The sequence below is a fragment of the Armigeres subalbatus genome, chromosome 1 (genome assembly GCF_024139115.2).
Source record: "Armigeres subalbatus isolate Guangzhou_Male chromosome 1, GZ_Asu_2, whole genome shotgun sequence".
NCBI classification, from domain to species: Eukaryota; Metazoa; Arthropoda; class Insecta; order Diptera; family Culicidae; genus Armigeres; species Armigeres subalbatus.
The window spans coordinates 240734781-240760617 of NC_085139.1; the positions used below are offsets into that span (position 1 = coordinate 240734781).

Sequence of the window (25837 nt, forward strand, 5' to 3'; positions counted from 1 at the left end):
TTTGATGCCTATAAATATTTTTAAAATTAAAACAAAAAATTAAAAATATATGGCAGCCAAACGAGCTGCAGAATGTAAGTTGCCAATGTAAGATGAAAACCGGCAAAAAAGTGTGAAAACGGAGAGCGAGTATAAAACGAGATGTGAATGCAGAATATTAAGTATTAACTTCAACAGCAACCTCTTAGCTTTCCAAATGTTTCACCGTGTATCGATATGGTGCACCGGCGGTTGAACGCGCAACATCTAATTTGTTATACATATTAGTAAAAAAATGTCTACCAAATTTTGATTTTGACATTTGATTTTCCGTTGGTATTCGATTAACTTTAATCGATTATGCGCACAAAAAACATAAGACATCCCTATTTTTTGTTGTGATGACATTTTGAAGTGTGTGTGTTTACCGATCCTCATATTTTGGGTAGTTTCGTTTCAGCGTGTATCGATCCTTTTGGGCACGGATGGCGCCACATGCGGTGTCGCCAAAATTTCGTGAGAGTGAATCATATTGTTAATGTCAGGCGGGTGTCAAGGTGTCAAATTCTGGTTGCCACTAATCGAGTCAATGATTCCGACACCACCACAACGGCATCGTCTATAGCATATAAACAATACCGTCAGTGAGAATGCTGTAAAACGCACGGAGGATTTGAAAATGCCAGTAACGTGTGTTTCTCCCCAGTATGAAGCTTCTAATTATTTATCAGCATATTTCGGTCAAGAATGGAAACGATAACATTACATTTTAACGCATTTTGTATATTTTTGATCGTATCATTCTTTAATTTGATATATGCGTTCGACACCACTCTCTCTTATAAAAATGGTAAACAATACAAATGTTCACGAATACCCCGCCAATACGTGAAAGTATAAGAGCATTTTGACATTGGAGTATAAATTTATGCACCAAATAAGAGGTGACTGTCATACTTGCCAAAGTCCATACACTGTGCCACCAAAGTACTCTTTAATGGGTGAAAAAGTACCCATTATGAAGTTAAATAGTTCAACTCATTAAAAGAGTAAACAGCGTTTACTCATTAATGAGTAAAGGCCCTTTACGTCAAATTCAGGGGTGTTTTTTACCCATTATCCAAGGAATAATTTTTGAAAAAACGGGTATATTTTACTCTTTATTATTTTGAAAAGTTGGTTGAAATTTAGTATAAATATTATGCAAACAATTAGGCGGTTTATTATTTTTAATGAAAAATCTTTATTATTGCACATGATAAAAACATATTTAACAATCAATTAAATGTAAATGTTCGGGCAAAAGCGCCAATGCTTCTCTTGTTCTGTCTTGTATATATTTATGGTCATTGAAGTCGAAGCCGTTTCCGAATGTCGATAAACTTATTCGGCGTTTCGATGTTCAGAGCAATAGCAGCAGCTGCGTCCAGAGCCAATCGCGAAATCTAAGGCATCCCTTAACCGACCACCGTCTACGGCTTCCCGATATCCGGTAGAATACCAATAGTTGCTCCGGGACCAACGCTGGAAGGCTTTCCTTATTGCCGAGAAACGTCTTTGTCTTCCCTATCAGCGAAACACCACCAGCAGCTGCACCAAGAACTACTGCATTTATGCCGGATGTCGGAATTAGGGCTTGTTGAAGGCTACTTTATTGTTTGCGGATAACATTATAGATCCCTGGGCTGCAATAGACAAAATTTATAAGATATTTACTAAAAATAACAGCAATAAATAGAAAAATTGTTACCTCTTCCGCCATCAGCATCTTCGAATATTTGTTCATTATTATTTCAACTTGATTTTCACTCATTAATGAGTAAAAACATGGAACTTGAAAATGGGCACTAAATAAACATTATCCTAAAAAAATAATTACCCATTATTTTGACAGTTTCATACATACAAAAAAAATGGATGAATTTTACTCTTTAAAGAGTATTGTCGGGTTTACAGTGTACGAAAAAAATCCGTTGTCCCCCCTCTGGTTAATATAGTATATTTGGTGGAACGCAGCACTTTACTGATGATGATTTTATTCAATTCTATCCTGGCTACTGATCCTATTCAAATCCTTATGGACTTGAGAAATGAGAAAAGATGTTAAATTGGATACCCACTAAAAGGAGTTTACCCCATTAGGCTTAAGGAAGTTAGGCATAACGGACATTAGGCATAAAATGATCCAAAGAACAGCGCATGACAAAAGTAAGGCAGAATTATGCCCAACATATTGTCGGCGTAGCACCAAGTTAGAATTCGGAAGTCGGGACTTCCGAACCGAACTTTCTTCCGAAGTTTTATTTGTCAAGCTAATTGATGCGTTGTTTAGCGCATCTTTAGGCGAATCCAGCGCACTACTTCCGAAGTTGGGAAAGCTGCCTGTATCTGGAGAAAAATGCAACTTCGGTATAAAAGCGGTATAAATTTATTCCGGATAGACAATACATTATGCCAAACATACGTTATGCCTATCGTCCAATATTCCCAATCTCCTTGTGCCTAACGCCACGAACTCCACTAAAAGAGCTAAAATGGGAGGTTTGAACGTGCTATTGATGAATATTCTATTACAATAGCAATTCCTCTCAATTTGCAATAATTTTAGCCTACATCGTGTTTTATTTGAATTGAATCTTCACTTGAAATATGAGCAAGTTCGATAAGTTTTGGGTAGCTCGGGGTTTTCTGTTTCAAGCTTATAGAAAAAATATTATAAATCGACTGTCAGTTTGCGGGGAAAAAATAAAAACCGAATGTATCTCATAAGAAATGAAATTTGAAATAGCTTAGCGTAGTAATTATTATTATTATTATCTTTATTATGGAAGCTTTCAGCCCTTGGCTGGCTCACTTCCTAACTCAGCGTAGTTGGTTTTTGTTATTAAAACCTGAGTAAGATAAAGGAATTTAAAGTAAATTTGAGAAGCCTACCTAATTGCTTAACACAAAAAATACGTTCACTTTGATAGTTAGCAAAATAAATCATGTAACCAATACAAATAAGTTTAACCTTCAGGAACTCGCACCGTTGTAAAAAGTTCAACGGTTTCAAGAAAAGCTTGCTCTCACACCAGCAGGGGCGGGATCTAGAATCAAGCGAGTCCCAGAGGGTTTATCCAATTTCAAAGTTTTGACTTAAGAACGTTTCTGAATACAGTCGTGATTCGCTGGTTGGGATTTTAATACTTGATCACCTATTTAATTGGGTCTCCGCTTGTTGGGTCATAACCCAACTAAAAAGCAATCATATGTCAAAATCTATTGGAAACGCAGAAATCGGGATTTGACGTCACTTCACATTATTTATGATGTATACAAGTAGGAATGCACGTGTTCAAGTCAGTTGACCCAACTAAAAAACTGAATTCGTTAGTTGGGTCGAGGTGGTTGCCCTACCAGCCAATTTCGACTGTATAAGCAAGGATCACTTTTTTTTTCCCGCGCTGATTGGGTTGTCTGAGTATATGATGAAACCGATTTGAGATCTTCAAATAGCTGGATCCCTCTTTAGTTATTCATGGAATCAACCAATTTAATTTGTTAGCATACCGCTGAAAAAAAAATGGTCATAGTTAAGGACATAGTTGGAAGAGTACCATGATGGCAGCCAGTATGGCACCCGTCCGCTAACGGTTCTACACCCCCCATTCTCGAAGCATCTCCCAACAACATTCTGATACTAAGGAATAGCGTCGATTAAAAGTTCAGTATTTAAATTACTAACCAGTTCATCGCTAATAGATGTGTTTCCCGTCATAATGCACATATTTCTACAATGGATCCAATGTATTTCGGTTCAAACGTTGGATTAATTAGCAGTTACGTGCCAAATTTAATAAACCCCCCCCCTCCCCTTGGATTACCAGTACCACCCGGGCAGAAGCCATGAACAGAATAACGAAACATGATATGGACTTAATTGATATAAGAGATAAAAGAACAGGCAACAATATCAAAAATTTGCACAAAAATATCATTTCAATAGCAAGATATGCCATGAATAAGAGCAAACTAATGGCACATGATATTGATTACTTCTTACAATTAGTATAACTTGATCTCCTCTCTATTTTTGTCTACTCGGGCACTGTACTTCACCTCTTCTCATAGCGTAACTGAATACAAGTTGTCTAACATCATTCCGCACAGGATCAACCCGAAATGCTCATGGGATGCTTATTAAGCTTTACTTTATTCAATTAGTCACTAGCCTGAAGTAAACACCGGCACCGTTCGCAGCCAACTAAAAATTAGGGTGGTTCAAAAAATTTATTCTGCTTCCATTTCCGTCCACATTATTCTGAATGTGTGTCTTTCCTGTCTTTGCCGGAGCTCCATCAGTTGTTAGGCCTTAAGTTTCAAACATGAGCTCAAGCTCCTTCATACAGGTCTTAACAGCAGCCCTGGCCTAAACAATATTTTCGAACAAATGGCCCATCCTGTCAAACGGCATTTTCGAGCTGATGATCTATTTGGCCAAACGACCTGTTAGAGCAAACGATTTTTCGGCCAAATTACCAGTTCGGCCAATGGAATTTCCCAAGAATTTCTTATGGGCAATACACTAGCCTTTCGATAACTGCAACATGTTTCCGTTAAACTTACGGAGAATTTCTCGTGAATATTCCAGAGAATTTTCCTTGAAAACTCCTTAGAGTCTCCCGCGGAAATTCTCAAGAATTTACTATTTTATCGTTGGTTATGTCAAAATAGCCGTCTTAATTATTCCAGACTGAGAAAGACAACGTTAAAAAACCCATTTTATCAGCCACACTCTCCTACAATAATTATTATAAAGAATTTTCTGTGCAAATTTCGAAGAATACTCAATCAAAACTCAACATGAACTTTTCGTGAATTTCCGAAGGTTTTCCTGTAGAATTTAAGAACATTTTTTTGTGAAAATATTGAAGTTTCTCATATAAATTGCGATTTTCTACAAACAATTTTATTTGGGAATTCCAAAGATTTCTCGAAACTTCAAAATAGTTCTCGTGGAAAATCCGAAAATATTTTCCAAATTTTGGAAAAACTTATAGAACTTTCTGGAGAAGATCATTAAATTTTTCATGCGAAATTTAAAAGACTCTTCCTTTAATGTCTTGAAAATATTCCGCCACCGCTGCCGCAGCGGAGAAGGAGAAGGACAAGATAAGTGGCTTAATAACTGGAACATAGGCAATTAACTTTGAATGAACTAAGAAAATAAATTGATTCAAGTCAAAAAAGTCCTGGAAAGTCAACATTCAATTCAACAAATTTGTTGAAGAAAGCGGAGACCTATCTCTCTTCTGTAACTTTACAAATTCAATATAAAATGTTGGACATTCATCCTGAAAGGGGTAATACACAAACAGTTACCGGCAGCTACAGTGACTTATACACGGAGAACTTCAGAAACTCATTAAGGGGTAAAATTTCACTCATTTTGGGGAATAAGTGGATCTACTCATAAAATGAGTAAATATTGATTTACTCATTAATGAGTAAACACGGTATACGTCAAAAAGTGTGGTATTTTTACCCATTATAACGCTTTAGATTATAGCTCGAAATGGGGGAAAAATACCCACTTTGAGAAAAGATTTTTTCTGGAAAACCCGTAATATGTAGCTTATTTTTAAGAAATCCGTGGAAAACAAATGAAAAAGTTAAATCAACATACTTTATTTACAAAAATGCTAATAATTAAATAATAACTTTAGAGCGACTTAACATTAAGGGGTACTAAGGCGACTTAACATAATTGGGTAGGTACAATTGTAAAGTTACAAAAATTTGGAAATTCATTCAACTCCATATATGTCTGCGTATACACATTCGTCAGCTCCAAATAGTCTGAGATTACCGAAAACGATGTTCGCAAGATGGTCCATATCATTATCAGGTCCATATAGGCAGTTCCGAGGGCTGTTCTCACAACGCTGGTGGTGGTGTTCGGCAGACGCTCAATGTAGTTTGATTGAAATCTCCGGCTATTTTATCTAAGTTATCATTCGTAGTAGCTGAAAAAACGAATATTAATCGACAATAATGTTTGATACGTTAAAAATACTTACATGTTAAGACAACACTTTTCATCATCTTTATTTTAAGCGAGATTTAATGACAAAAAAAGGAATCACTTTTAAAACTTAAACCTCGAGGCAATCGGACTGGCAATTTCTCCCCAAGTGTTTTTTCACCCATTTGTGTGTATACTATAATCATTTTTGAACTAGAATCCCATTCTTAAAATGGGTGTTTTTCCACCCATTTAAAGTTGTCAATTTTCCCTCATTTTTTGACAGTTACATATAACATCTTAAAGTGAGTACTTTTTTACTCATTAATGAGTTTCTGAGTTTATCCGTGTAGGGCTCTACCGGCAGCAAGGCCTCAAATATGATGAACCCTTGAGTTGTAGTAATTGTGGTATTCGGGTTAGTAACACATCCAATTAAATTACAATTAATAATTCAATAACAATTCAATAAAGGAATTCGAATATTACCATTTTTGAATAATCGTTTCGGTAATCGACTTAAACTAATTGATTATCTCAATTTGAGAATCTTGATAATTGGGACGTAGCCAATCGATTAAAATTTACTCGAGTGATGAGCTTATTAATCGGTTAAGTCGATCGATATTCGGACATCTCTAGTTCACCTAAGTTATGTGATTAAAGGCTAGAGCTGGTGAAATCCTAAATGAAAATGTACTTTGTGATCCGTGAATAAGAGAATAAAAAAGAAATAAGCAAAAATGTAAACAAATGCACAAGAATTTTCCATCTGTACACCCGGCAATTTGAACCGAAGCAATCAGTCGTCGATCACCGTTTAATTGATGACTATGCCACCTACTGGTGGAACCGGTAGCGATCCAAACTATGACCTTCAACGCCGGCTAGACATACAGCTCTCGGCGCAGCTTCGCGCGGCAGCAGCGCGAGGAAGGCTACTTTCGAAGCAAACAACAACCGGGCGCTCGAATATGCGCCGTCATCCTCCAGCACACATATCGTACCTTAAAGTCCGGTGTAGGTTAATTGTGACGCGGCCGCGCGCCGCGTGGCTAATTACAGGCTCTCATCGCGGGGCAAAGTAATTGTACACGCGTTCGAGGAAGCTATTCTTTTTGCTGCCGGATTAGTTCGAACGGGGGATTTCGAAAGTTTTATGACTTCTAAGAGCACTCCAGTGCGGGGCATACTGGAGATTGTTTGCGTTGGTCGAGGCGCTCTTATCGGATGACGTCAAGTGCCGTTGCAAGTGGAAGAGCTGTTTGTAATCAAAAAGCAAGTCGTACGCAGATTTATTTCGCACATACACGCACCCATACAGCTAGAGGTAGTAATGAATTAATCCCTAATCTACAAGTCCGAGTTGACACCGGTGTCCAGCAAATCTCCCAACAGTTGCCCGTTCTTGAGCGGGAAGTTGCGCATGAATGTGTTCAGGAACAGCAGGTGCTTGGGAATGGAGGTTTCGACCACGCCTCGCCGTTGGGCGTCGATGATCGCGGCGGCAGCGTCCTCCGGTTTCACCATCTTCATCAACTCGGGGAAGCGGGTGTGGGGTCGCTTGCACAGTCCCGTATCGACCATGTAGGGGTAAATGCTGGTGAACTTGATGTTCGGTTTGCGGGGATCAGCGCGCAGTTCCTCGGACAAGGCTTCCATGATTCCACGCACGGCAAATTTGGTGCCACAGTACGGGACCAGGTTCTTGAAACCGACCAAACCGGCAACGGATGACAGGGCAACAATGTGGCCTCGGTTCTTCTGGATCATGTCCGGCAACAGGGCTTGAATGAGCTGAAATAGTGAGGATGATGATCGAGAGTTAGTTAAGATGTACGGAAGGGGGTTAACGGTCTTCTCATTACCCAGAAGTGAGCCATAACGTTGATCTGGAAAGTCTTGGTAATCTCTTGTTCAGTCTGCTGCAGCAGCGGATGAGTTGGCATGATTCCAGCGTTGTTTACCAAAATTGTAACGACACCGACCTCCTGCTTGATTTTCTGAACCACATCAACAATTTGTGCCCTGCTCGTCACATCACAACTAAAGATATTCAAAAAACGAAACATTGAGTATCCCGACCAGATTAGAGTAATCCCAAATGTCAATCTCTTACACATATCCGAAAGCATTTCCTCCGTTTTTCTTCACTTCCGCCACCGTATCGGAGTTGGTCTTCTCGTTGATGTCCACACAAACTATGGTCGCCCCAAGAGCACCATACTGAAGCGAAAGACACTTGCCCATGCCGTGACCGGCTCCCGTAATCAGCACAATGTCCCGGCTAACGTCCTCCGCTTCCGGCGGGTGCACCAGCTGGATCAAGCTCATCACAATGTTGTACGCGGACTTGGCGAAGAAAATCACCACGTCAACCAGGATCAACAGCGCATTGTACAGCTGTACGCCGGGATTGGTTTGGCTGCGATAGGAGGGGAGGTTGGTATTACGAACAACTCATTAGGTTCTGCCCAAGATCTTCCCGAACAACTTACACCCACGAGGACGGTTACACATGGAACCAAAACAAGTGACAAGCCGAATGGTGACGGTGGTGGTGCGTGCGGGGTGTTGAACAAGCGCTCGGCAAGATCAGTGCGATGTGACCGTTTCGGTGCAACAAGGCCGCGGTCCAGGACGGTCCGGCGGTCACTCTCGTTGCCCCTTTTGGTTTTTTTGGTTGACACCGTTTCCATTGCACCACAAACACACATAATTCACATTTCACTGCATAGATGTTAACCGATGTTGAGGGTGAGGTGCGTGTGATCAGGCGCGGACACGGACGGACGAACGGATGGGTGAGCAATGGACGAAGGTCAATGTTAGCTCTACTGCGGTTTCTCGAATGAACGAATATCATTTTTTTCAGGGGGGTGATAATGAGACTAAAATGTGTGAATTGATGGTGTGCGGTCTGTGTTTTAGCGTTTTTATGAGAGGTGGTGATCATCAAACGATGCACTTAATCTGTGTCGTTAAACGGTGCATTGCATTACTTCTAGTGAGGCTGGTCTCGACGCTGGACCAGTGTAATTGTTGTTTCGTGAGGTAGGTTAGGTTAGAATCCATTTGATGGTGCAATTCGGTCATCGTTTTTTGTCGATTTGGTCAATTAGGAATGACTGGCCATGTAAGTCAGTTATAGATATCATAAAGACCTAAAATTAATTCAAGTTAGTTAACTATGACAGCTTGAAGTGATTTGAATACAAGTAATTTGAAACTTTTATAAATAATGGAAAATTTCCATAAGAATTTTCCACGAAATAAAAACATATTACATAGAACTTTTAAAAGCAAAAATTGCATTTTTCAACGAAATATTATCTATAAAGAAATCTAAATGATACATTGGAATAAAATACAAAACTACCATAAATAAATTATTATGGAAGAATTTATGGAAAATTACTTAGTGGAAAATCTTGTAATTTTTTATTGCTAATATTGTTTTATTTTTAGAAATCTTGTATTTTTTCCAATGGATGAACGCTTTGATTTCTCTATGAAAAAATCTTTTTTATAATTGCAATTCTTGTTGCGAAATTTCTTTTTTGTTTATGGAAATTTTGCATTATTTATGGAAATTAAATTTACTTACCCTAATTTTTTTCAATGGCAATTTCCAAATTTTCAATGAAAAATTTCAAGTTTTTTAGGGGAAGTTTATATTTTGGTAAATGACAACTTTCGTGATCATTTTCCAAGGCTCTCATAGATGTGTAAAATTTATCCGCAGTACAATAGCATGTGCTATCAAAGCATTCACCGCCAGAATGTACCACGTGGCGGCCATATTTCAAAAATATCAAATAACCTTTTTTTCTGAAGACAAACGTAAAATAAAATAATTTTATCTATTATTGCGACATTTACTTCTATTTGAACTTACCCTGAATAAATGATTATCACAGTGATTTCTCTTGTTTCGGACAGCAGAACGATCGCGCAGTCGGCCGAAATATTGTGTTCTGCATTGCGCGGCCGGTAATAAAAATTAATCAGTTCAGTGCGTGATCTCTCCTTTTTCGGACAGCAAAACGATCGCGCGGTCGGCCGAAATATTAGTATTATTTCCCATCCCATAGATCGCTTACCAAAGTGAATCCAGATAAATTATTCTTTGTAACTAAAACGATATCCTATCCCAAGACAATCGTGGAGATGCAGAGGTATACTCGGTCTATAGTAGCAACGAGAGTCGGACTAACAATCCTTCCATTCCTATATGACCGTAAGGACGTGGCCGGCGCCGTTATCGACTTAAAATATTTGAGCTCCCGAAACGTGTACATTGAGAATGGGTAGCTAATCCCAAGCCCCATTCATTGTGTTCTCTGTACATTTTCGCAATTTCAGTCAATCACGGAGTAGCAACTACGAATTGTGCGGTCATAATGCACATGCTCATGCTCAGCTAATTTTGATTGGCCTTGCATCTGACAGTCAGCCAATTTGATAGTCAACAATAAAAATAGTTGGTTTTCATCATCGTCTCAAAGCGTTTGACAATGCGAAGTTCAAAAACGGGGAGAGTTGAACTATCACAGAAACCTAAACAATTGTGAAAAGAGCAATTTAAAAATTTTTAATAGTTTTTTTTTGACAAAGAAGGGGCACAAATAAAAAAACTTATACGGGGAAGGGTCGTTTGGCCGAAAGCCATTCGGCCGAATGCCACTAGGTCGAACAAACCATTAGGCCGAAACTAATCTGGCCGAAAAGGTCGTATGGCCGAAAATGTCGTAAGGGTTATTTGGCTGAAAAGATCGTTTGGCCGAAAGGGTCATAAGGCCGAAAGGGTTATTTGGCCGGAAGGGTCATTTGGCCGAAAAGGTTATTTGGCCAAAAAGTACGTTTAGCCGAAAGGGTCATTCGGCCAAAAGGGTCGTTTGGCCGAAAGGGTCGTTTCGCCTAAATGGTCATTTGGCTGAAATGGTCATTAGGCCGAAAGGGTCATTTGAAAAGTGAGAAATTAGGAATGAGAAGTGAGACGTCTCACTTCTCACTCTTCATTTTTCTCTTTCCACTGTAAAAAGTGAGAAGCGCGAAGTGTCAAAAGTGAGAATCCCGAAGTGAGTAGTAAGACGTCTCACTTCTCACATCGCAATTCTCACTTTTGACAGTGAGAAGTGAGACGTCTCACTCTTCATTTCTCACTTTTCAAATAACCTATTCGGCCTAATGTCTTTTTCGGTCAAATGTCCTATTAGGCTAAACGACCTAAACGTCCTATTCCAGCCAAAAGACCCTTTTGGCCAAACGATCCTTTAAGCCAAACGACCCTTTTGGCCAAATGACCCTTTAGGCCAAACGACCCTTTCGGCCAAATGACCCAATCGGCCAAATGACTTTCGGCCTAATGGTCTGTTCGGCCAAACAACTTTCAGCCTAGTGGCATTCGGCCAAATGGTTTTCGGCCGAATGGGTTTCGGCCAAACGACCCTTCCCCTTTTTCTTCACCTGTATGTTTTTCTTAAGCGACTATCTGGCGCTAAAAATTGCGACTAAAAATGAGCGGAGGAGTAGATTTTATACAATAAAATGAAGTTCTGGATAAGCTGAGGTTCTTCCAATTCTAAAAAAGAAAATGTTTCCGATCTACACACACTTATCAAATTTATTTTTGATTTCCGTAGAAAAGTTTCTGAAAAAGCTTTATATATGAGAACAAGTTTTTTTAAATTCCCATTCGAATTTCACTTAAAAATTAAAAAATTAGGAAAAAAAATCAAATGGATTGTTGAAAGAAGTAGTTGCGAAGGAGTATGAATGAATTCTTCGGAGAAATTCGAATGAATTCCTCGGAGAAATTCGAATGAACTCCTCGCAGAAATTCGAATGAATTCCTCGAAGAAATTCGAAAGAGATTTCTGAAGAAGTTCGAATGAATTTCTGGAAAAAGTTCAAATAAGTGAATTTCTGGAAGAAATTCGAATGAATTACTCGAATGAAGTTCGAATGAATTTCTAGAAGGCATTACAATGAATTTCTTGAAAAAAGTTACTTAAATAAATATCTGGGAAGTGTTCCGAATGAATTTCTGAAAGAAGTTCAAATGAATTTCTCAACAAAGTTTGAATGAATTTCTCGAAAAAGTTCGAATAATTTTCTGGAAGAAGTTTGATGATTTTTTATGTGCCGTCGTCGGTACATAGGTACATAGGAGGTGAGAATGGGTCAGCGCTCTCACCGACAGTCTGGAAGTCGGACAACAAAATCGTTCAAAAAGGTCTCTTATAATTCAGTCTCAGTATCCTCAGATATATTAAATCCATTCTATGTAGTTGGAACAGTGACCCATTCTCACCCCTATTTGACCCATTGTCACCCCCGACGGCGGTAGCTCGAATGAATTTCTCGAAGAAGTTCGATTGAATATTTCGAATGAGTTCGAATTATTTTTTCAAAGAAGTTTCTTGAAGAAATTAGAAATAGATTTCTCAAAGAAATTCGAATGAATTTCTCGACAAGGCTTGAATGAACTTCTTGAGAAAACTCAAATGAATTTACCGAGAATATTTAAATTAATTTTGGGAAGAATTTCGAATTATATTTTTCGAAGAAATTTCGCGAAAAAGTCCGAATGAATTTCTTGACGAAATTCAAATGAATTTTTTTTTATTCCTTTCTTTATTTGGTAGGCACTCTGTGTTACTTAACCGCTACTGTGCCGAGATCTACTATGGCATTCTGCTGCTAGAATCCACACAGAATCTATTTTTAGATTTTCCATTATCATTATTGTTGTCGTTGCTTGTCCATCTCATCGTGAGTCCATTGTGTCCGTTTGTCCATGTCGTCTATCCAATGATCGCTGCATTGTTCGGTTGCCATTTATCCGGGTAACGTTGGAGGAATGCCTCCGAGAAGAACGAGTTGTCAGTCGTCATCAGGCATCCGTGACGGTAAGGCGTGCACCCCAGAACGCCACCGTATGGACTGCGGATCCAGCGACTGACGAGGGTTTGGTGGAGGAGCTGGGAATCGAGCCCATGACCAATCGCTTGTAAAATAAAATGAATTTCTATAAAAAAACTCAAATGACCTATTGGAAGAAATTTGAACTATTTTAGAAGCATTCGAATGTATTTCTCGAAAAAATACGAATGAACTTCATAGAAAATTTAGAATGAATTTCTCAAAGAAGTTAGAATAAATTTCTAAAAGAAACTCGAATGAATTTATTGAAGATATTCGAATGAATTAGTTGAAAAGATTGTAAAAAATTACATGAAGAAATTCAAATGTGATTCATGAAGAAATTTGAATTATTTTCATGAAGTTATTCGAATGAGTTTCTTGAAGAAGTTCGAATAATTTTCTCGAAGAAGTTCGAGTAAATGCCGCGTCGAAATTTGAATGAATTTCTCGAAGGTATTCAAAAGAATTTGTCGAAGAAATACAAATACATTTTTCGGATAAATTCGAATGAATTTCTGGAAGAAGCTTGATGAATTTTCTTATGTAGCTTGAATGAATTTATTCGTTCGATTAAATATTTCGAAGGGGTTCGAATAAATTTTTAAAATGAGTTTCTTGGAGAAATTCGAATAGATTTCTCGAAGAAGTTTGAATGAGCTTCTTGAGAAAACTCACCTAAATTTACCGAGAAAATTTAAATTAATTTTCGAACTAATTAATTTCTCTAATTAATTTGAACAAATTTTGCGAAAAATTCAAATGATTTCTCAAAAAAATAAAAATGAACTATTGGAAGAAATATGAATTATTTTTAGAAGCAGTTCGAAAGTATTTTTCGAAAAAATATGAACGAACTTTTTACAAAATTTCGAATGAATTTCCCAAAGAAATTATAATGAATTCCTTCATTCTTAAATTTCTTAGAGAATCTCAAATGAATTTATTAAAGATATTCATATGAATTAGTTGAAAAATATACGAATAAATTTCATGAATTAATTCGAATGAGTTTGATGAAGAAATTCGAATTATTTTCATGAAGAAATTCGAATTAATTTCTTGAGGTTCGAATAATTTTCTTGAAGAAATTCGAATAATTTTTTGAAGATATTTGAATGAATTTCTCAAAAAAGTTGAAATGAATTTCTCGAAGGAATTCAAATAAGTGTGCTTGAATTAATTTCTGGGGGAAATTTTAAAGAATTTCTCGAAAGAGCTCAAATAAATTTTTCGAAGGTTTTTTGAATGAATTTCTCGAAGAAGTTCAAATAAATTTCTTGAAGAAATACGAATGAATTTCTCAAAAAAATTTGAATGAACTTTTTGAGAAAACTCAAATGCATTTTCCAAGGAAATTTAAATTAATTTTGCGAAGAATAATTAATTTCTTAATTTCTAATTAATTTCTGGAAGAAATTTGAATTATTATAGCAACATAGATTCTCGTAGGAGTTCAAATGAATTTTTTGAAGTAATTCGAATAAATTTTTCGAAGAAGTTCGAATGAATTTGTCGAAGAAATACGAAACAATTTCTCGAAAAAAATCAAATGAATATCTAAATATTTCTCGATAAAATTCGAATGAATTTCTCGAAGGAGTTTCAATGAATCAAAAACAAAAAATCTCGAAGGTGTTCGAATGCATTTCTCGAAGAAGTTCAAACAAAATTCTGAATTTCTTGACAAAGTTTGAATGAATTTCTCAAGAAAATTTTAATGACCTTCTTGAGAAAACTCAAATCAATTTACTGAGGAAATTTTGATTATGTTGCGAAGAGTTTTGAATTAATTTCTCGAAAAAATTCGAATGATTTTTTAGAAAAAAAAAATCATTTGTTTTTTTGGAAGAAATTCGAATGATTTAAAGAAAAAATTCGAATGAATTTCTCGAAGAGCTACGAATAAATTTCTTAAAGAATCTTGAATGAATTTATTCGAAGAAGAAATTCAAATAGATTAGCTCAAGAAAATCGAATTAATTTAGTGAAGTAATTCGAATGTATTCCTCGAAGAAATTCAAATAAATTTCAAAACGAAATTCGAATGAATTTAATGAATTTAAAAAAAAACGACTGATTTTCGTGCAGATGTTCAAATGAATTTTTCGAAGATCGAATGAATATCACGAACAAATTAGAATAAATATTTGGAAAATATTTGAATTATTATCTCGTCTATATGCGACTAAACTTCTCGAAAAAGTTTGAGTCAATTACTTACAGAAATTCGAATGTATTTCTTGAAGAAATTTGTGTGAATTCTTTAACAAAATCGAACCAATTTGTCAAAGAATGTCAAATGAATATTTGCAGAACTTCGAATAAATTTTGAAAGACATTTGAAATAGTTTCTCAAAGGGGTTTGAATAAATTTCTCGAAGAAATTCGAATAAATTTCTCGATGTACTTCGAATGAATTTCTTGACGAAATTTGAATGAATTTAGCGAAAAAGTTCGAATGAATTTCTCCAAAAAAATCGAATGAATTTTTAGAAGAAATTTCGAATGAATTTCTCAAAGAAGTTCGAATAGAATTCTCGAAGAAGTTCAAATGAGCTTGGTGAAGAAATTTGAATGAACTTCTTCGAATGAATTTTTGGAGGGAATTTGAAATAATTTATCAATGTAGCTCAAATAAATTTCTCGAAGGTGTTCGAATGAATTTCTCGAAGAAGTTCAAATAAATTTCTCCAAGGATTTCAAACGGATTTCTCGAAGTAATTTTAACAGATTTCTAGAATAAATTCGACTGAACTTCTCAACAAAATTTGAATGAATTCCTAGCAGAAGCTCGAATGATTTTCTTGAAGAAATATGAATAGATTTCCCAAAGAAATTTGAATGAACTTCTTAAGGAAACTTAAGAATTTACCGAGTAAATTTAAATTATTTTTGCAAAGAATTTCAAATGAATTTTCCGAAAAAGGTTGAATGAATTTCCCGAAGGAGTTCAAATGAATTGTTCGAGTTAAATTTAAATTTAAAGTTAAATCTAAAATTTTCAAATGAGTTCGAATAAAGTTTTCGAAGGAAAATTCATTTGTAGAAATTCAAATGAATATCTGAATATTTCCCGATAAAGTTTAAATGAATTACTCGAAGGAGTTTCAATGCATTTTTTTAAAGTAGCTCGAATAAATTTCTCGGAGGGTGTTCGAATCAATTTCTCGGAGAAGTTCGAACAAATTTCTGACAAGTTCGAATAAATTTCTCGACAAAGTTTGAATGAATTTCTCGAGAAAGTTTGAATGAACTTCTTGAGAAAGCTTAAATGATTTACCGAGGAAATTTTAATTATTTTTTCGAAGGGTTTCGAATTATTCTATCGAAGAAATTCGTATGAATTTTTGGGATAAATTCAAATGAGTTTTTTTTAGAAATTCAAATGAATTTTCCAAATCAATACGAATGAAATTTTTAAAAGAACTACGGATAAATTTCCTCAAAAATCTCGAATGAATTCATTGAAGAAATTCAAATAAGTTAGTTGAAGAAACTCAAATTAATTCCATCGAATTTATTCATTAAAGTTATTCGAACGAACTTACCAAAGAAATTAAAATAAATTTCTTGAACAAATTCGAATGAGTTTCTAAAAAATTACGTCTGATTTTCTTGAAGTAGTGAAGAAGAGATTCCTTGAAGATCGAATGAATATTTCGAACAAATTCGAATGAATATCTGAAAAAAATTGAATGATTTTCTCGTCGATATGCGACTAGATTTTTCGAAAAAAAATTGAATGATTTTCTTGAAGAAATTCGTGTGAATTCCATAAAAAATAAACCAACTTTTCGAAGAATCTTGAAAAATGTTTGCAGAATTTTTAAAGAATTTCTGAAAGAAATTTGAAATAATTTTCCGTAGGAGTTTGAATAAATTTCTCCAAGAAATTCAAATAAATTTCTCAATGTACTTTGAATTAATTTCTTGACGAATTTTGAATGAATTTAGCGAAAAAGAATGAATTTCTCGAATAAGTTCAAATGAGCTTGTTGTATAAATTCGAATGAACTTTTCGAAGATTTCTCGAAGAATCTCAAATAGATTTCTCGAAGGTGTTCGAATGAATTCCTCAAACAAATTTCAATTAATTTCTCAAAGATATTCTAACGGATCTCCTGGATAAAAATCGAATGAATTACTCGACAAAGTTTGAATTTCTAGAAGAAGTTCAATGATTTTTTTTCTGAAGAAATGCGAATGAATTTCTTTAAAACATTTCAACGAACTTCTTGAGAAACCTGGAATGAATTTAGATTTATTTTGCGAACAAAATTCGAATTAAATTCTCGAAGAAGTTACAACGAATTTCGTGAAAAAGTACGAATGAATTTCTCGAAGGAGTTCAAATGAATTTCTTGAGGAATTCCTCGGAGAGGCTCGAATAAATTTCTGGAGGAAGTTTGAAAGATTTTTTCTAAGAAGCTCAATTAAATGTGTTCTCTAGTGATATGAAATTCGAATGAATTTCTCCAACAAATTCCGTTGAATTTCTCGAAAAAATAAAATTAACTACTCGAAGACATTCAAATAAATTTCTCGAAGAAATAAGGGAGTCCGCCAAATGGTGAATGGCTAATTTTGTCGCTTGTTGAACTCCCATAAGAAATGTACGTGCGTTCAACAATAGGCGAAGAAATTGGCCGTTCAACATTTGGTGACCCGAGACAGCTCGGGTACGTTCAACTAGTCTTCCATATATAAAAATTAGTTTGCATTTCCTTTGAGGCAAAATAACTCACGAACGGGATGACCGATTTGCAAGATTTAATCACCAATCGAATCGTTTTGGGCTCTTCTGTGTGTTCTTAAAAGATAAAATGTTCAATCTGGGAAAGTCGAACAAATGTAAAAATGCTACGTTTCCCCCAAGATGAATACAGTACTAGGTGCTCCAATCTGCCAAATTCACGATTCAGCCATCTTGGATTTTAGTATGGAAGAGCCAGCCGGTTTGTTTATGTTTTGCACCCATAAATTCAGCAGATTGAAACACCTAGCTGTGTATTCATCTTGGTTTCCCCTACTTATGAAGTAATCTATCAAGCTCGAACTGAAATCGATCTAGAGGGCGATGACTAAACGATTGACATTTAGGACGAAGAAAAAACAACCCGAGCAAGATCGGGCAGGTTCAACTAGTCTTTTTCTTCTTCTTCTATCTATCTTCTATCTCTATATATAAAAATGAATTTGCTTTTGAGGCAATATAACTCCCGAACGGGATGACTGATTTGCAAAATTTCCTTATCAATCGAATCGTCTTGAGGACTGTTCTGTTTATATACAAAAGTGAAAATTTGACGGCGAAAGTTGTAAAATTACCAAATTACAATTTTAGGGCGAGTTGGGAGCAAACCCAATGCGATAACAAAAATAATGATCTAGAGTGCGGCGACGAAAAAAATATCAAAAATTGACATTTATTACGCCTTCAAACTTAAGCAACGCAGGGTACATTCTGCTTGTTTCGAATAAAATCGAATGAAATGTCGAAGAAATTCGAATGATTCTTTCATCGATGTTCGACTAAACTTCTTGAAAACAATTGAATCAATTACTTGAAGAAATTTGAATAAATTCCTTGACCAAATTTCTTGAAGAAGTTTGAAGTTTCGACTGACTTTTTCGAAGAAATTCGAATGAATTTTTGAATAAAATTTGAAATAATGTCTCGAACGAGTTCAAATGAATTTCTCGAAGAAAGGCGAATGAACTTTTCAAAGAAATTCAAATTAATTTCTCAAAAAAAATCTAAAAATATTCTCGAAGAAATTTGAATAAATTGAAGAAATTCGAATGAAATTCTTGTAGAAATTCAATTGAATTCTTTGAAAAAAACTAATCAAATTAATTGCTCGAGAAAGTTCGAATAAGTATCTCGGAGAAACTTGAGTGAATGCCTCAGAAAAATTCTTATCAATTTCTCGAAGAATCTCTTATTAATTTGAAGGAATTCGAATGATTTTCCAAAAAAAAAAATACTTTTCAAAACAATTTTAATGAGCTGTTCTAAGATTTTTTTTTTAGAAAAAATCAAATGCTTTTTTATCAAACTTCTGGGGAGGAATTATAATCAATTTGTCTACGAATTTCAACCTAAATTTTCCATAAAATCGAATGATCCGCTTTTCAAATTTCAAATTATTTTTACGAGGAAATTTTAATGGATTTCGCGAAGGCATTGGAATTAATTTTCCAAGGTATTTCAAGGTTTTGGGTTTCACTCTTTTGGGAACAAAAACTGGGTTTTATGTTTTCATCCGACGTTACAGACATATGTATTGTGTCTTTTTCAAGGAACTTGTAGACAATGTTGGTCATTATTTTTACTGAGTCCACGACAGATTAACCATTTCGCATATCCAAATATTCATTCTGAATTCATTTAATTCATTCCAATCCATTCTGAATATCCAGATGGAAGGCTAGCCAATGTAAACGAAACATCTTCTAATGAAGCATCTTCTTGAGAAAGTTTAGAACATTTTCCTTCAAATATTTCTCCAGTGAGTTAAGACGAGCCCTGAGTTCCAATTCAAGATCCACATTTGTTCATTTGTTTATTTATCAAAATAATTCAACTGACAATGAATGTCTAAATGAATATTAGTTAAACTAATTGGTTACGGTCAGCGGTACGGGAAAATTCTAGTAACCGATGACGAAACACGTCAGCTGATAAAAAAAAATATCGAAAACTTCGTTGAAGCGGCGACTGATGGATCGAATTGGTTCGTGTAATGCATAGTTGCTAGTCTGTGGTTCTAGAAGCAAAAATAGACGTTGACGAAGATGTCTTTCAAGTGCATATAGATTAAACTGCGTCAGTAGTGCTGGACAATCGATGTGACGCGTGAGCAGCTTCCCAGCAAACGAAGCTTGATCGGCGATCCTTCTAAACTCTAGTGGTTCGATGCTAATCAACCGGCACCGCTCTTCGTACGGTGGCAAGTTCGTCGGATCACGCCACCTTAGGGATCGAAGAGCGTATCTTAGAAACTTCCATTGAACGGCTTCGATTCTAGCGATCCATGTGGTCTGGAAAAGGCACCGAACAAAGTTGATTCTTCCTAAATCAAACTGCACAGCTTATCAAACATTGTAGTAGTTCCGATATTAACTATGCGTTGCTAGTTTTCCAACATTATGGTGAAGGCTTGCAAACTGTCTCTAAATTGAATCAGATTGGTTTCAGATTGGTTGGATTGGGTTCATTCGGTTCATATAGCGTATTGGGATAAGAACAGTGGCTGGCAATCCTCGTTATGAGTTTGTTCGGCGCCACACCTCTACGCTACGCTGAGCAACCTTGGCATGGGATCCTGTCGATCACATTTGATGTGTAGGAAGTATTTCCCACTGACGTCATAAAGGTCTTCTGGCACGCTTATTCATCATTCGAGGAACAAAGTCCATACCTCCACGCATTGTATCGGTATACAATTCTTTTCAAGAAAGCGACTAAGAACGTAGAAATCATGCAAACATACTACAAAAGCAGACAACACCAGCAAACTATCGAGTCTAAGATCGAAGATTCTGTCCCAGAAAAGGGAGTATAGACGTTTCAAAGAAATCCAAAAATTCGTTCTTTGATTGAAACATCAGTTGCAGCTCGAGTAGAACAGATAGTCTTATTACAAAGGCACTGACGTCAGTGCCTCAGTTGGGGAAAAAAGTTAATGAACTTCTAATCTACCACATGATAGCTGACGCGGAGAGTATCATTCAGACGAACCAGAAACGCAACAGGTTTGCAGTTACAAACCAAATCCAGAGTTTTTTTTTTCTATGCAGAGAAGAAAAAGGATAAACCCTAATTCAATCGAAATCATTTAGGGATTTTTTTTATCAAGTTCATTCGAAAATCTGTGAGAAATTCATTAGGATTTCTTCAAGATTTTTTCCGATTTTTTTTTAAATTTTCTCGGGAACTTCATTCGATTTTCCTTTGGAAATTCAGTTAAATGTCCACGGGAATTTTCTCAAGAGATTCATACATATTTTCATTTGGGAATTTTGTTAGAATTTCTTTTGGATATTTATTTGAATTTTGTTTGAAAATGTATTTGAAATTCGTTCGAATTTCCTCTTGGGAAATTGTCAGATAGACGCGCTGTAGAAAAGATATATTTAATAACTTATCAAGTAGACTTTTGACATATTATTCAACATTTCATCCCAAAAAGAATACTCAATTGTTGAAATGCTTCTCGGCACATCACGACCAGCCCCTTCGATGGGTATAGTCAATCGAACTAAGCTAAGCTAAAAAGTATCCATTGCAGCTGCGGGTTCATATTCACAAATACCGTGTTATTGCTAGTCGTTAATTATTAACACACCGGCGTCATCATTGCTGGTAATGCTTCCATATTCCAACTTGAATGGAGTGATCTCAAAAGCGAGAATCGTTCTTTGTTGTGGCCAACGAGATATGATCGGTCATCGAGCTGTGTATGGTTGGGTGTTCTCATCTCACAATGTAAATAGTAAAGAACACGTTTCGCATGATTTTTTATTGATTTGTTCACGATAATGAGTTAAACATTAGATTTCAAACAAGAGCTACTACTAACACACTCCGTTTTCGTGAATTTATCACAAAAGTTAATTCCAACTTTCACCAAAATAATTAAATTTCGTTCAGCCAAGGTCAAAATAAAACTACATAATGTTAAACTATGGAGATGATCTTGCTAAGCCAACTTGCTATTTCATCGCAAGTTGGTGCATTCTGCACCATTTTCCCCCACTTTAAAGGTACAGCGAATTCAACCTTGAACCGAGCGATGGCCAAAAGAGCTACCTTCGTACATGGGCTCCATAACCATATGCAATGCGACCGGCCAACAATGCTGGGTAATCCGGTTCTTTTTTTTTGCTTTGCATTTTATTTGTTTCCACCGGCATGACCGGTGTCTTTTTTCTTATATTGTTGCAAAGCTCAAAATAATTACCTGCTTTGAGACGGGGGTGATTAGATCAAAATTATCAGCTTGCCGTCAAGCGAACGAAGCTGGTCGGTGTGAGAAAATGATGATAAGGTTTGGTTGTTTTCGTTTGATAAGATATCCCGCGATAAAAGCCAAACTTTGAACTTGAAATGGTTTATTTTTTTTCATCTTGATACATGAGTAGTAGCTGATTTGACATTGCAAGGTGTCGGCTCTAATTGTAAAAATTAATCCACGACTTTACTTGAAAAAATTGTGAAAAATTGTAAAATTCTGGTTGTTTCAAATTTTACCATTCAATATTTATTAAATGCAGCACTTATACAGTTATCAATTGCGAGGTTTCTAAGCCAAATCACCGGTTTTGCATTCGTATTTCACGAGGATAAAACAATGATACTTTTATGCCGAAGAAAGTCGACGAAATTTCCAAGAAGAAAATTATTAAATTCTTTTAGTGGAATGTCATAAGACGGGTTTAGTACTATTCCATTCCACAACGTGGTTAAATTAAATGGGATCCGAAAATTTCCTTGACCAGGACCGAGAATCGAACCCATTCGTCAGCATGATCTTGCTTTGTAACCGCGCAGCTTAAGAAAAGCCCCGTCCCATCCACACTTTGTTCCCACGTTACGGTGCAGATGGGTGTGACCAAGACTTGTAATAATCCTCAGGCTTTCGACATCTAAAATTTAAATCAAGGATTACGTTTTTTGTAAGCTGTAACGATAATGAACTGATTTGAGGAGATATACTCCATGATAAATTTCTAAAAAAAGGCTCAGTTGCCCCCCGCACCGGTGATGATGCGTTTTATTGTGTTTTTTACTCAGATTCTGTTTCATTATCAATTGAGAATTGTGTAATCGTTGGTTTTGATATTTTGAGTTTTTCTCAAAGCTAATATGGTGAGAAGGTCTGCAAAATGAAAAAAAAATACTCTGGATAAAGAAAACCTAATGGCAAAACAGATTTCATTACAATCTGACTTTTGAGATAGAAAGAAGTGTCCGAAAGAAATAAATGTAACAGGCTAGATTTCCATATGCAATGGTCATTTTTGGAAATCATGATCTCTATCTCCAGATACATATTGATTTAGCTAATTTTCAGCCAGCAAATATGAAATAAATTGAGTTTATAATCAATGCTAATTTTCCTTGCTTGTACACATTTCTGCAGTAAATTATCATAGAGACAGACCACTTGGGAACAAAAAGTTCAAATCAAACCAAAAAGCAATCGAGGTTTCAATCCCCTAACATAAACTGGCCGTATTTTCACTTTCCGTTCCGCGAAATACAAAAAAAAATGAGGAAAATCCTTTCACTCGTATTATATTATAAAATTTTGATATATACTAATAAATGGCCTGCGTTTTGTAAGACTATCTTATATATTAGGAGCAGAGACGCTGAAATTAGGACATACGTCTGTGCCTCACCACAGACAACGTCAACGGTTAAGTCTGTACTAGCCAGTTCCCCGATCCGTAAGGCTGGCCAGAGATCGTCGGTCCTGCTTCACTCCCTACATCCCTACACTTAGTCGAGCCAACTTTGCACAGGTTGATACAACAGGCCCTCCTTGGTATGCACCTTGTCCATCACATCCTAAAGGACCTCAAATTCAACCATTTCGCTTTTTATCCTCTACAATGATAATTGGATCTCCAACCTTACTCGGCTTGACTTCCTGGAGCCACTTAGTTCGACGCACCATTGTCGGGAGATACTCACAAACCGACCGAACTGGAGTACCATGTTTCGGAACAATTTACAGTCATCCCTGCAGGCTTGTTTGAGATTGGTTAGCGTCCCACAATGCTATCTTAGTAGGAGGAAGTGGTTCGGTGTCAGATATTCCTGCTGTGCGGTCTCCACAGGGATATACATGTATGTCAGTGGTCTCGAGTTTACCAAACTATCTGCTCCCATACCAGCAGTGCCACCAACGTGCCCCAATCCGGTAATTGATAAGTTTATCCAGCAGTTTTCACCGATCTCACTAAACAATCTCTGGCGCCACCTGAGTGAGGTGTCGCGAGTGGGCTGAATGAAATTCCTTTTTGTATTTGCATTACTTAAAGTATCTGTCGATTGACTGTCAATGATCATTATCTCCTCGTGTCCTTGACTGTCAATGATCATTAGCTCGTGTCCCCATCACCTCGGTTCTCGACGTCCAATGAAAATGAAACACCTGGTCGAACCTGAGAAAACCTGTACGACTTTATGATGGAAATGTAGAAGTGCTGTCTCACCATGTTTTTCCTTTTTTTTTTAACTTTACATAAGACTTGAATAACATTGACTACGGTAAATATTTTGATTATTTTATTCAAATTGGTTGACTTGTTGTCTCATTTCTTTCTTCCAGACTTCGATGCAGAATTAAACGATAATGATGAAAAAGCAGCTTCCTTTTTGCTTGAGATGGTGGAATCGAAGCCATTCAACTTCAAGCCCGCGATAATAAAATTGTGAAAAAGGAATTGTTTGCAGTAGCCATCGAGCAAGGAAGTACAGAACGAGCTTTAGTCATCGCGAAGTGGTTAAGATATCGAATAAGTCTTCGGGAAAATACGCTAGACACGCGTTGCATTTCCGTTTTTGTATCATTATCCATATGGTGTCGTTTAAAAGAAATAATTAGTCGCTTAACAAGGCGATTTCCAATAGATTTCCTTCCCAACTAGCATACTATTCCTTTCCAGCGCACTCATGGAGATGCAGAGGATTCCTCGGTCTTTTGTAGCAATGAGCGTGAAGCTAACTTTTCCCTCCCTATCCTAATTGACTGTGAGGACGTGGCCGACATCGATATTGGTCTTGAATTAAAGAAACTCCGAAGCATGTACACTGTACATTGTACATTGTACAGTGAGAATAGCGTTCTAGTCCCAAGAAAACTATTCAATTGGTGAGCTGTTCATATTTGTTGTTTCTCGGCCAATCACGACAAGCAACTACGATGTGTACAGTCAATCAAGCTAAGCAATAATAAAATTGTGGAAAAGGTACGTGCCGTAGTTGGAATTGGGTTGAGATTTCCATTGGATTGAATTTGGTTTAGAATTGAATTTGGATTTGATTTGCATTGGATTATGGTTGGATTTCAGTGGATTCAGATTAAATTTGCATTGGATTTGTATTAGGTTCAGATGAAAGTTGATTGGAGTTTTAAATATTGATTGAGTATTTAAATGGATTTGGCTAGATTTGGATTGGAATTGAATTGTATTTGGATTGGATTTAGGCTGGGTTTGGGTTGAAATTGGATTGGATTTGTTTTTAGATTGAATACGGATTGGATTTGGGTTGGCTTTGGATTTTGATTAGATATGGATTGGTTGATAATTGGATTTCGATTGGATTTGGATTGACTTTGGTCTGGAATTGGTTTGGATTGGATTTGGATTGGATTTGAATTGGACTTGGATTGAATTGGGATGAAATTTAGATTTGACTTGGTTTTGAATCAGTATTTGGATTGAACTTGGATTCGATTTGCATTAGATTTGGACTGGATTCAAATTAAATTTGGATAGGATTAAGTTTAGATTTGAATAAGTAATTAATTGGATTTGGCTCTATTTGAATTGGATTTGATTTAAGCTTGTTTTAGATTGAATTCGGATTGGAAGTAGATTGGATTTGAGTTGTATTTGAATTGGTTTTGAATTTGGATCAAAATTGGATTAAGTTTGGAGTGGAGTTTGGAGTGTTTTCAGAATAAATTTTGATTGGAATAAGATAAGATTCGAATGAGTAATTGAAATTGGCTAGATCTGGATTGGATTCGGATGTGTATTGGATTTGATTTGGACTGGATTTGGAATGGTTCCGGGATTTGGATTAGATGTTAATTGGATTTGGATTTGAATTGGATTTGGTTTGGATTGAAATTGGATTGGAACTTAGATTATATTTTCATCGGATTCTGATTAGTTTTG

The 25837-nt window shown here is 36.1% G+C and overlaps 1 protein-coding gene across 13 annotated transcripts in view; it reads right to left on the reverse strand.

Moving 5' to 3' along the window:
• LOC134206078 (short-chain dehydrogenase/reductase family 16C member 6) overlaps window positions 1-25837 on the reverse strand; it is a 132179-nt gene that overhangs the window by 18584 nt on the left and 87758 nt on the right. For 11 of the 13 annotated variants that reach the window (XM_062681773.1, XM_062681772.1, XM_062681771.1 and 8 more), the window contains exons 3-5: window positions 8106-8411; window positions 7855-8032; window positions 7240-7783 (exon numbers count right to left, since the gene is read on the reverse strand). The exons of the other annotated variants lie outside the window; for them this stretch is intronic. In XM_062681773.1, coding sequence (XP_062537757.1) covers window positions 7340-7783; window positions 7855-8032; window positions 8106-8411 — 928 coding nt within the window. In that variant the 3' untranslated portion in view covers window positions 7240-7339. Of the gene's footprint in view, window positions 1-7239; window positions 7784-7854; window positions 8033-8105; window positions 8412-25837 lie in introns of those variants that run through there. 13 annotated transcript variants of the gene reach the window in all.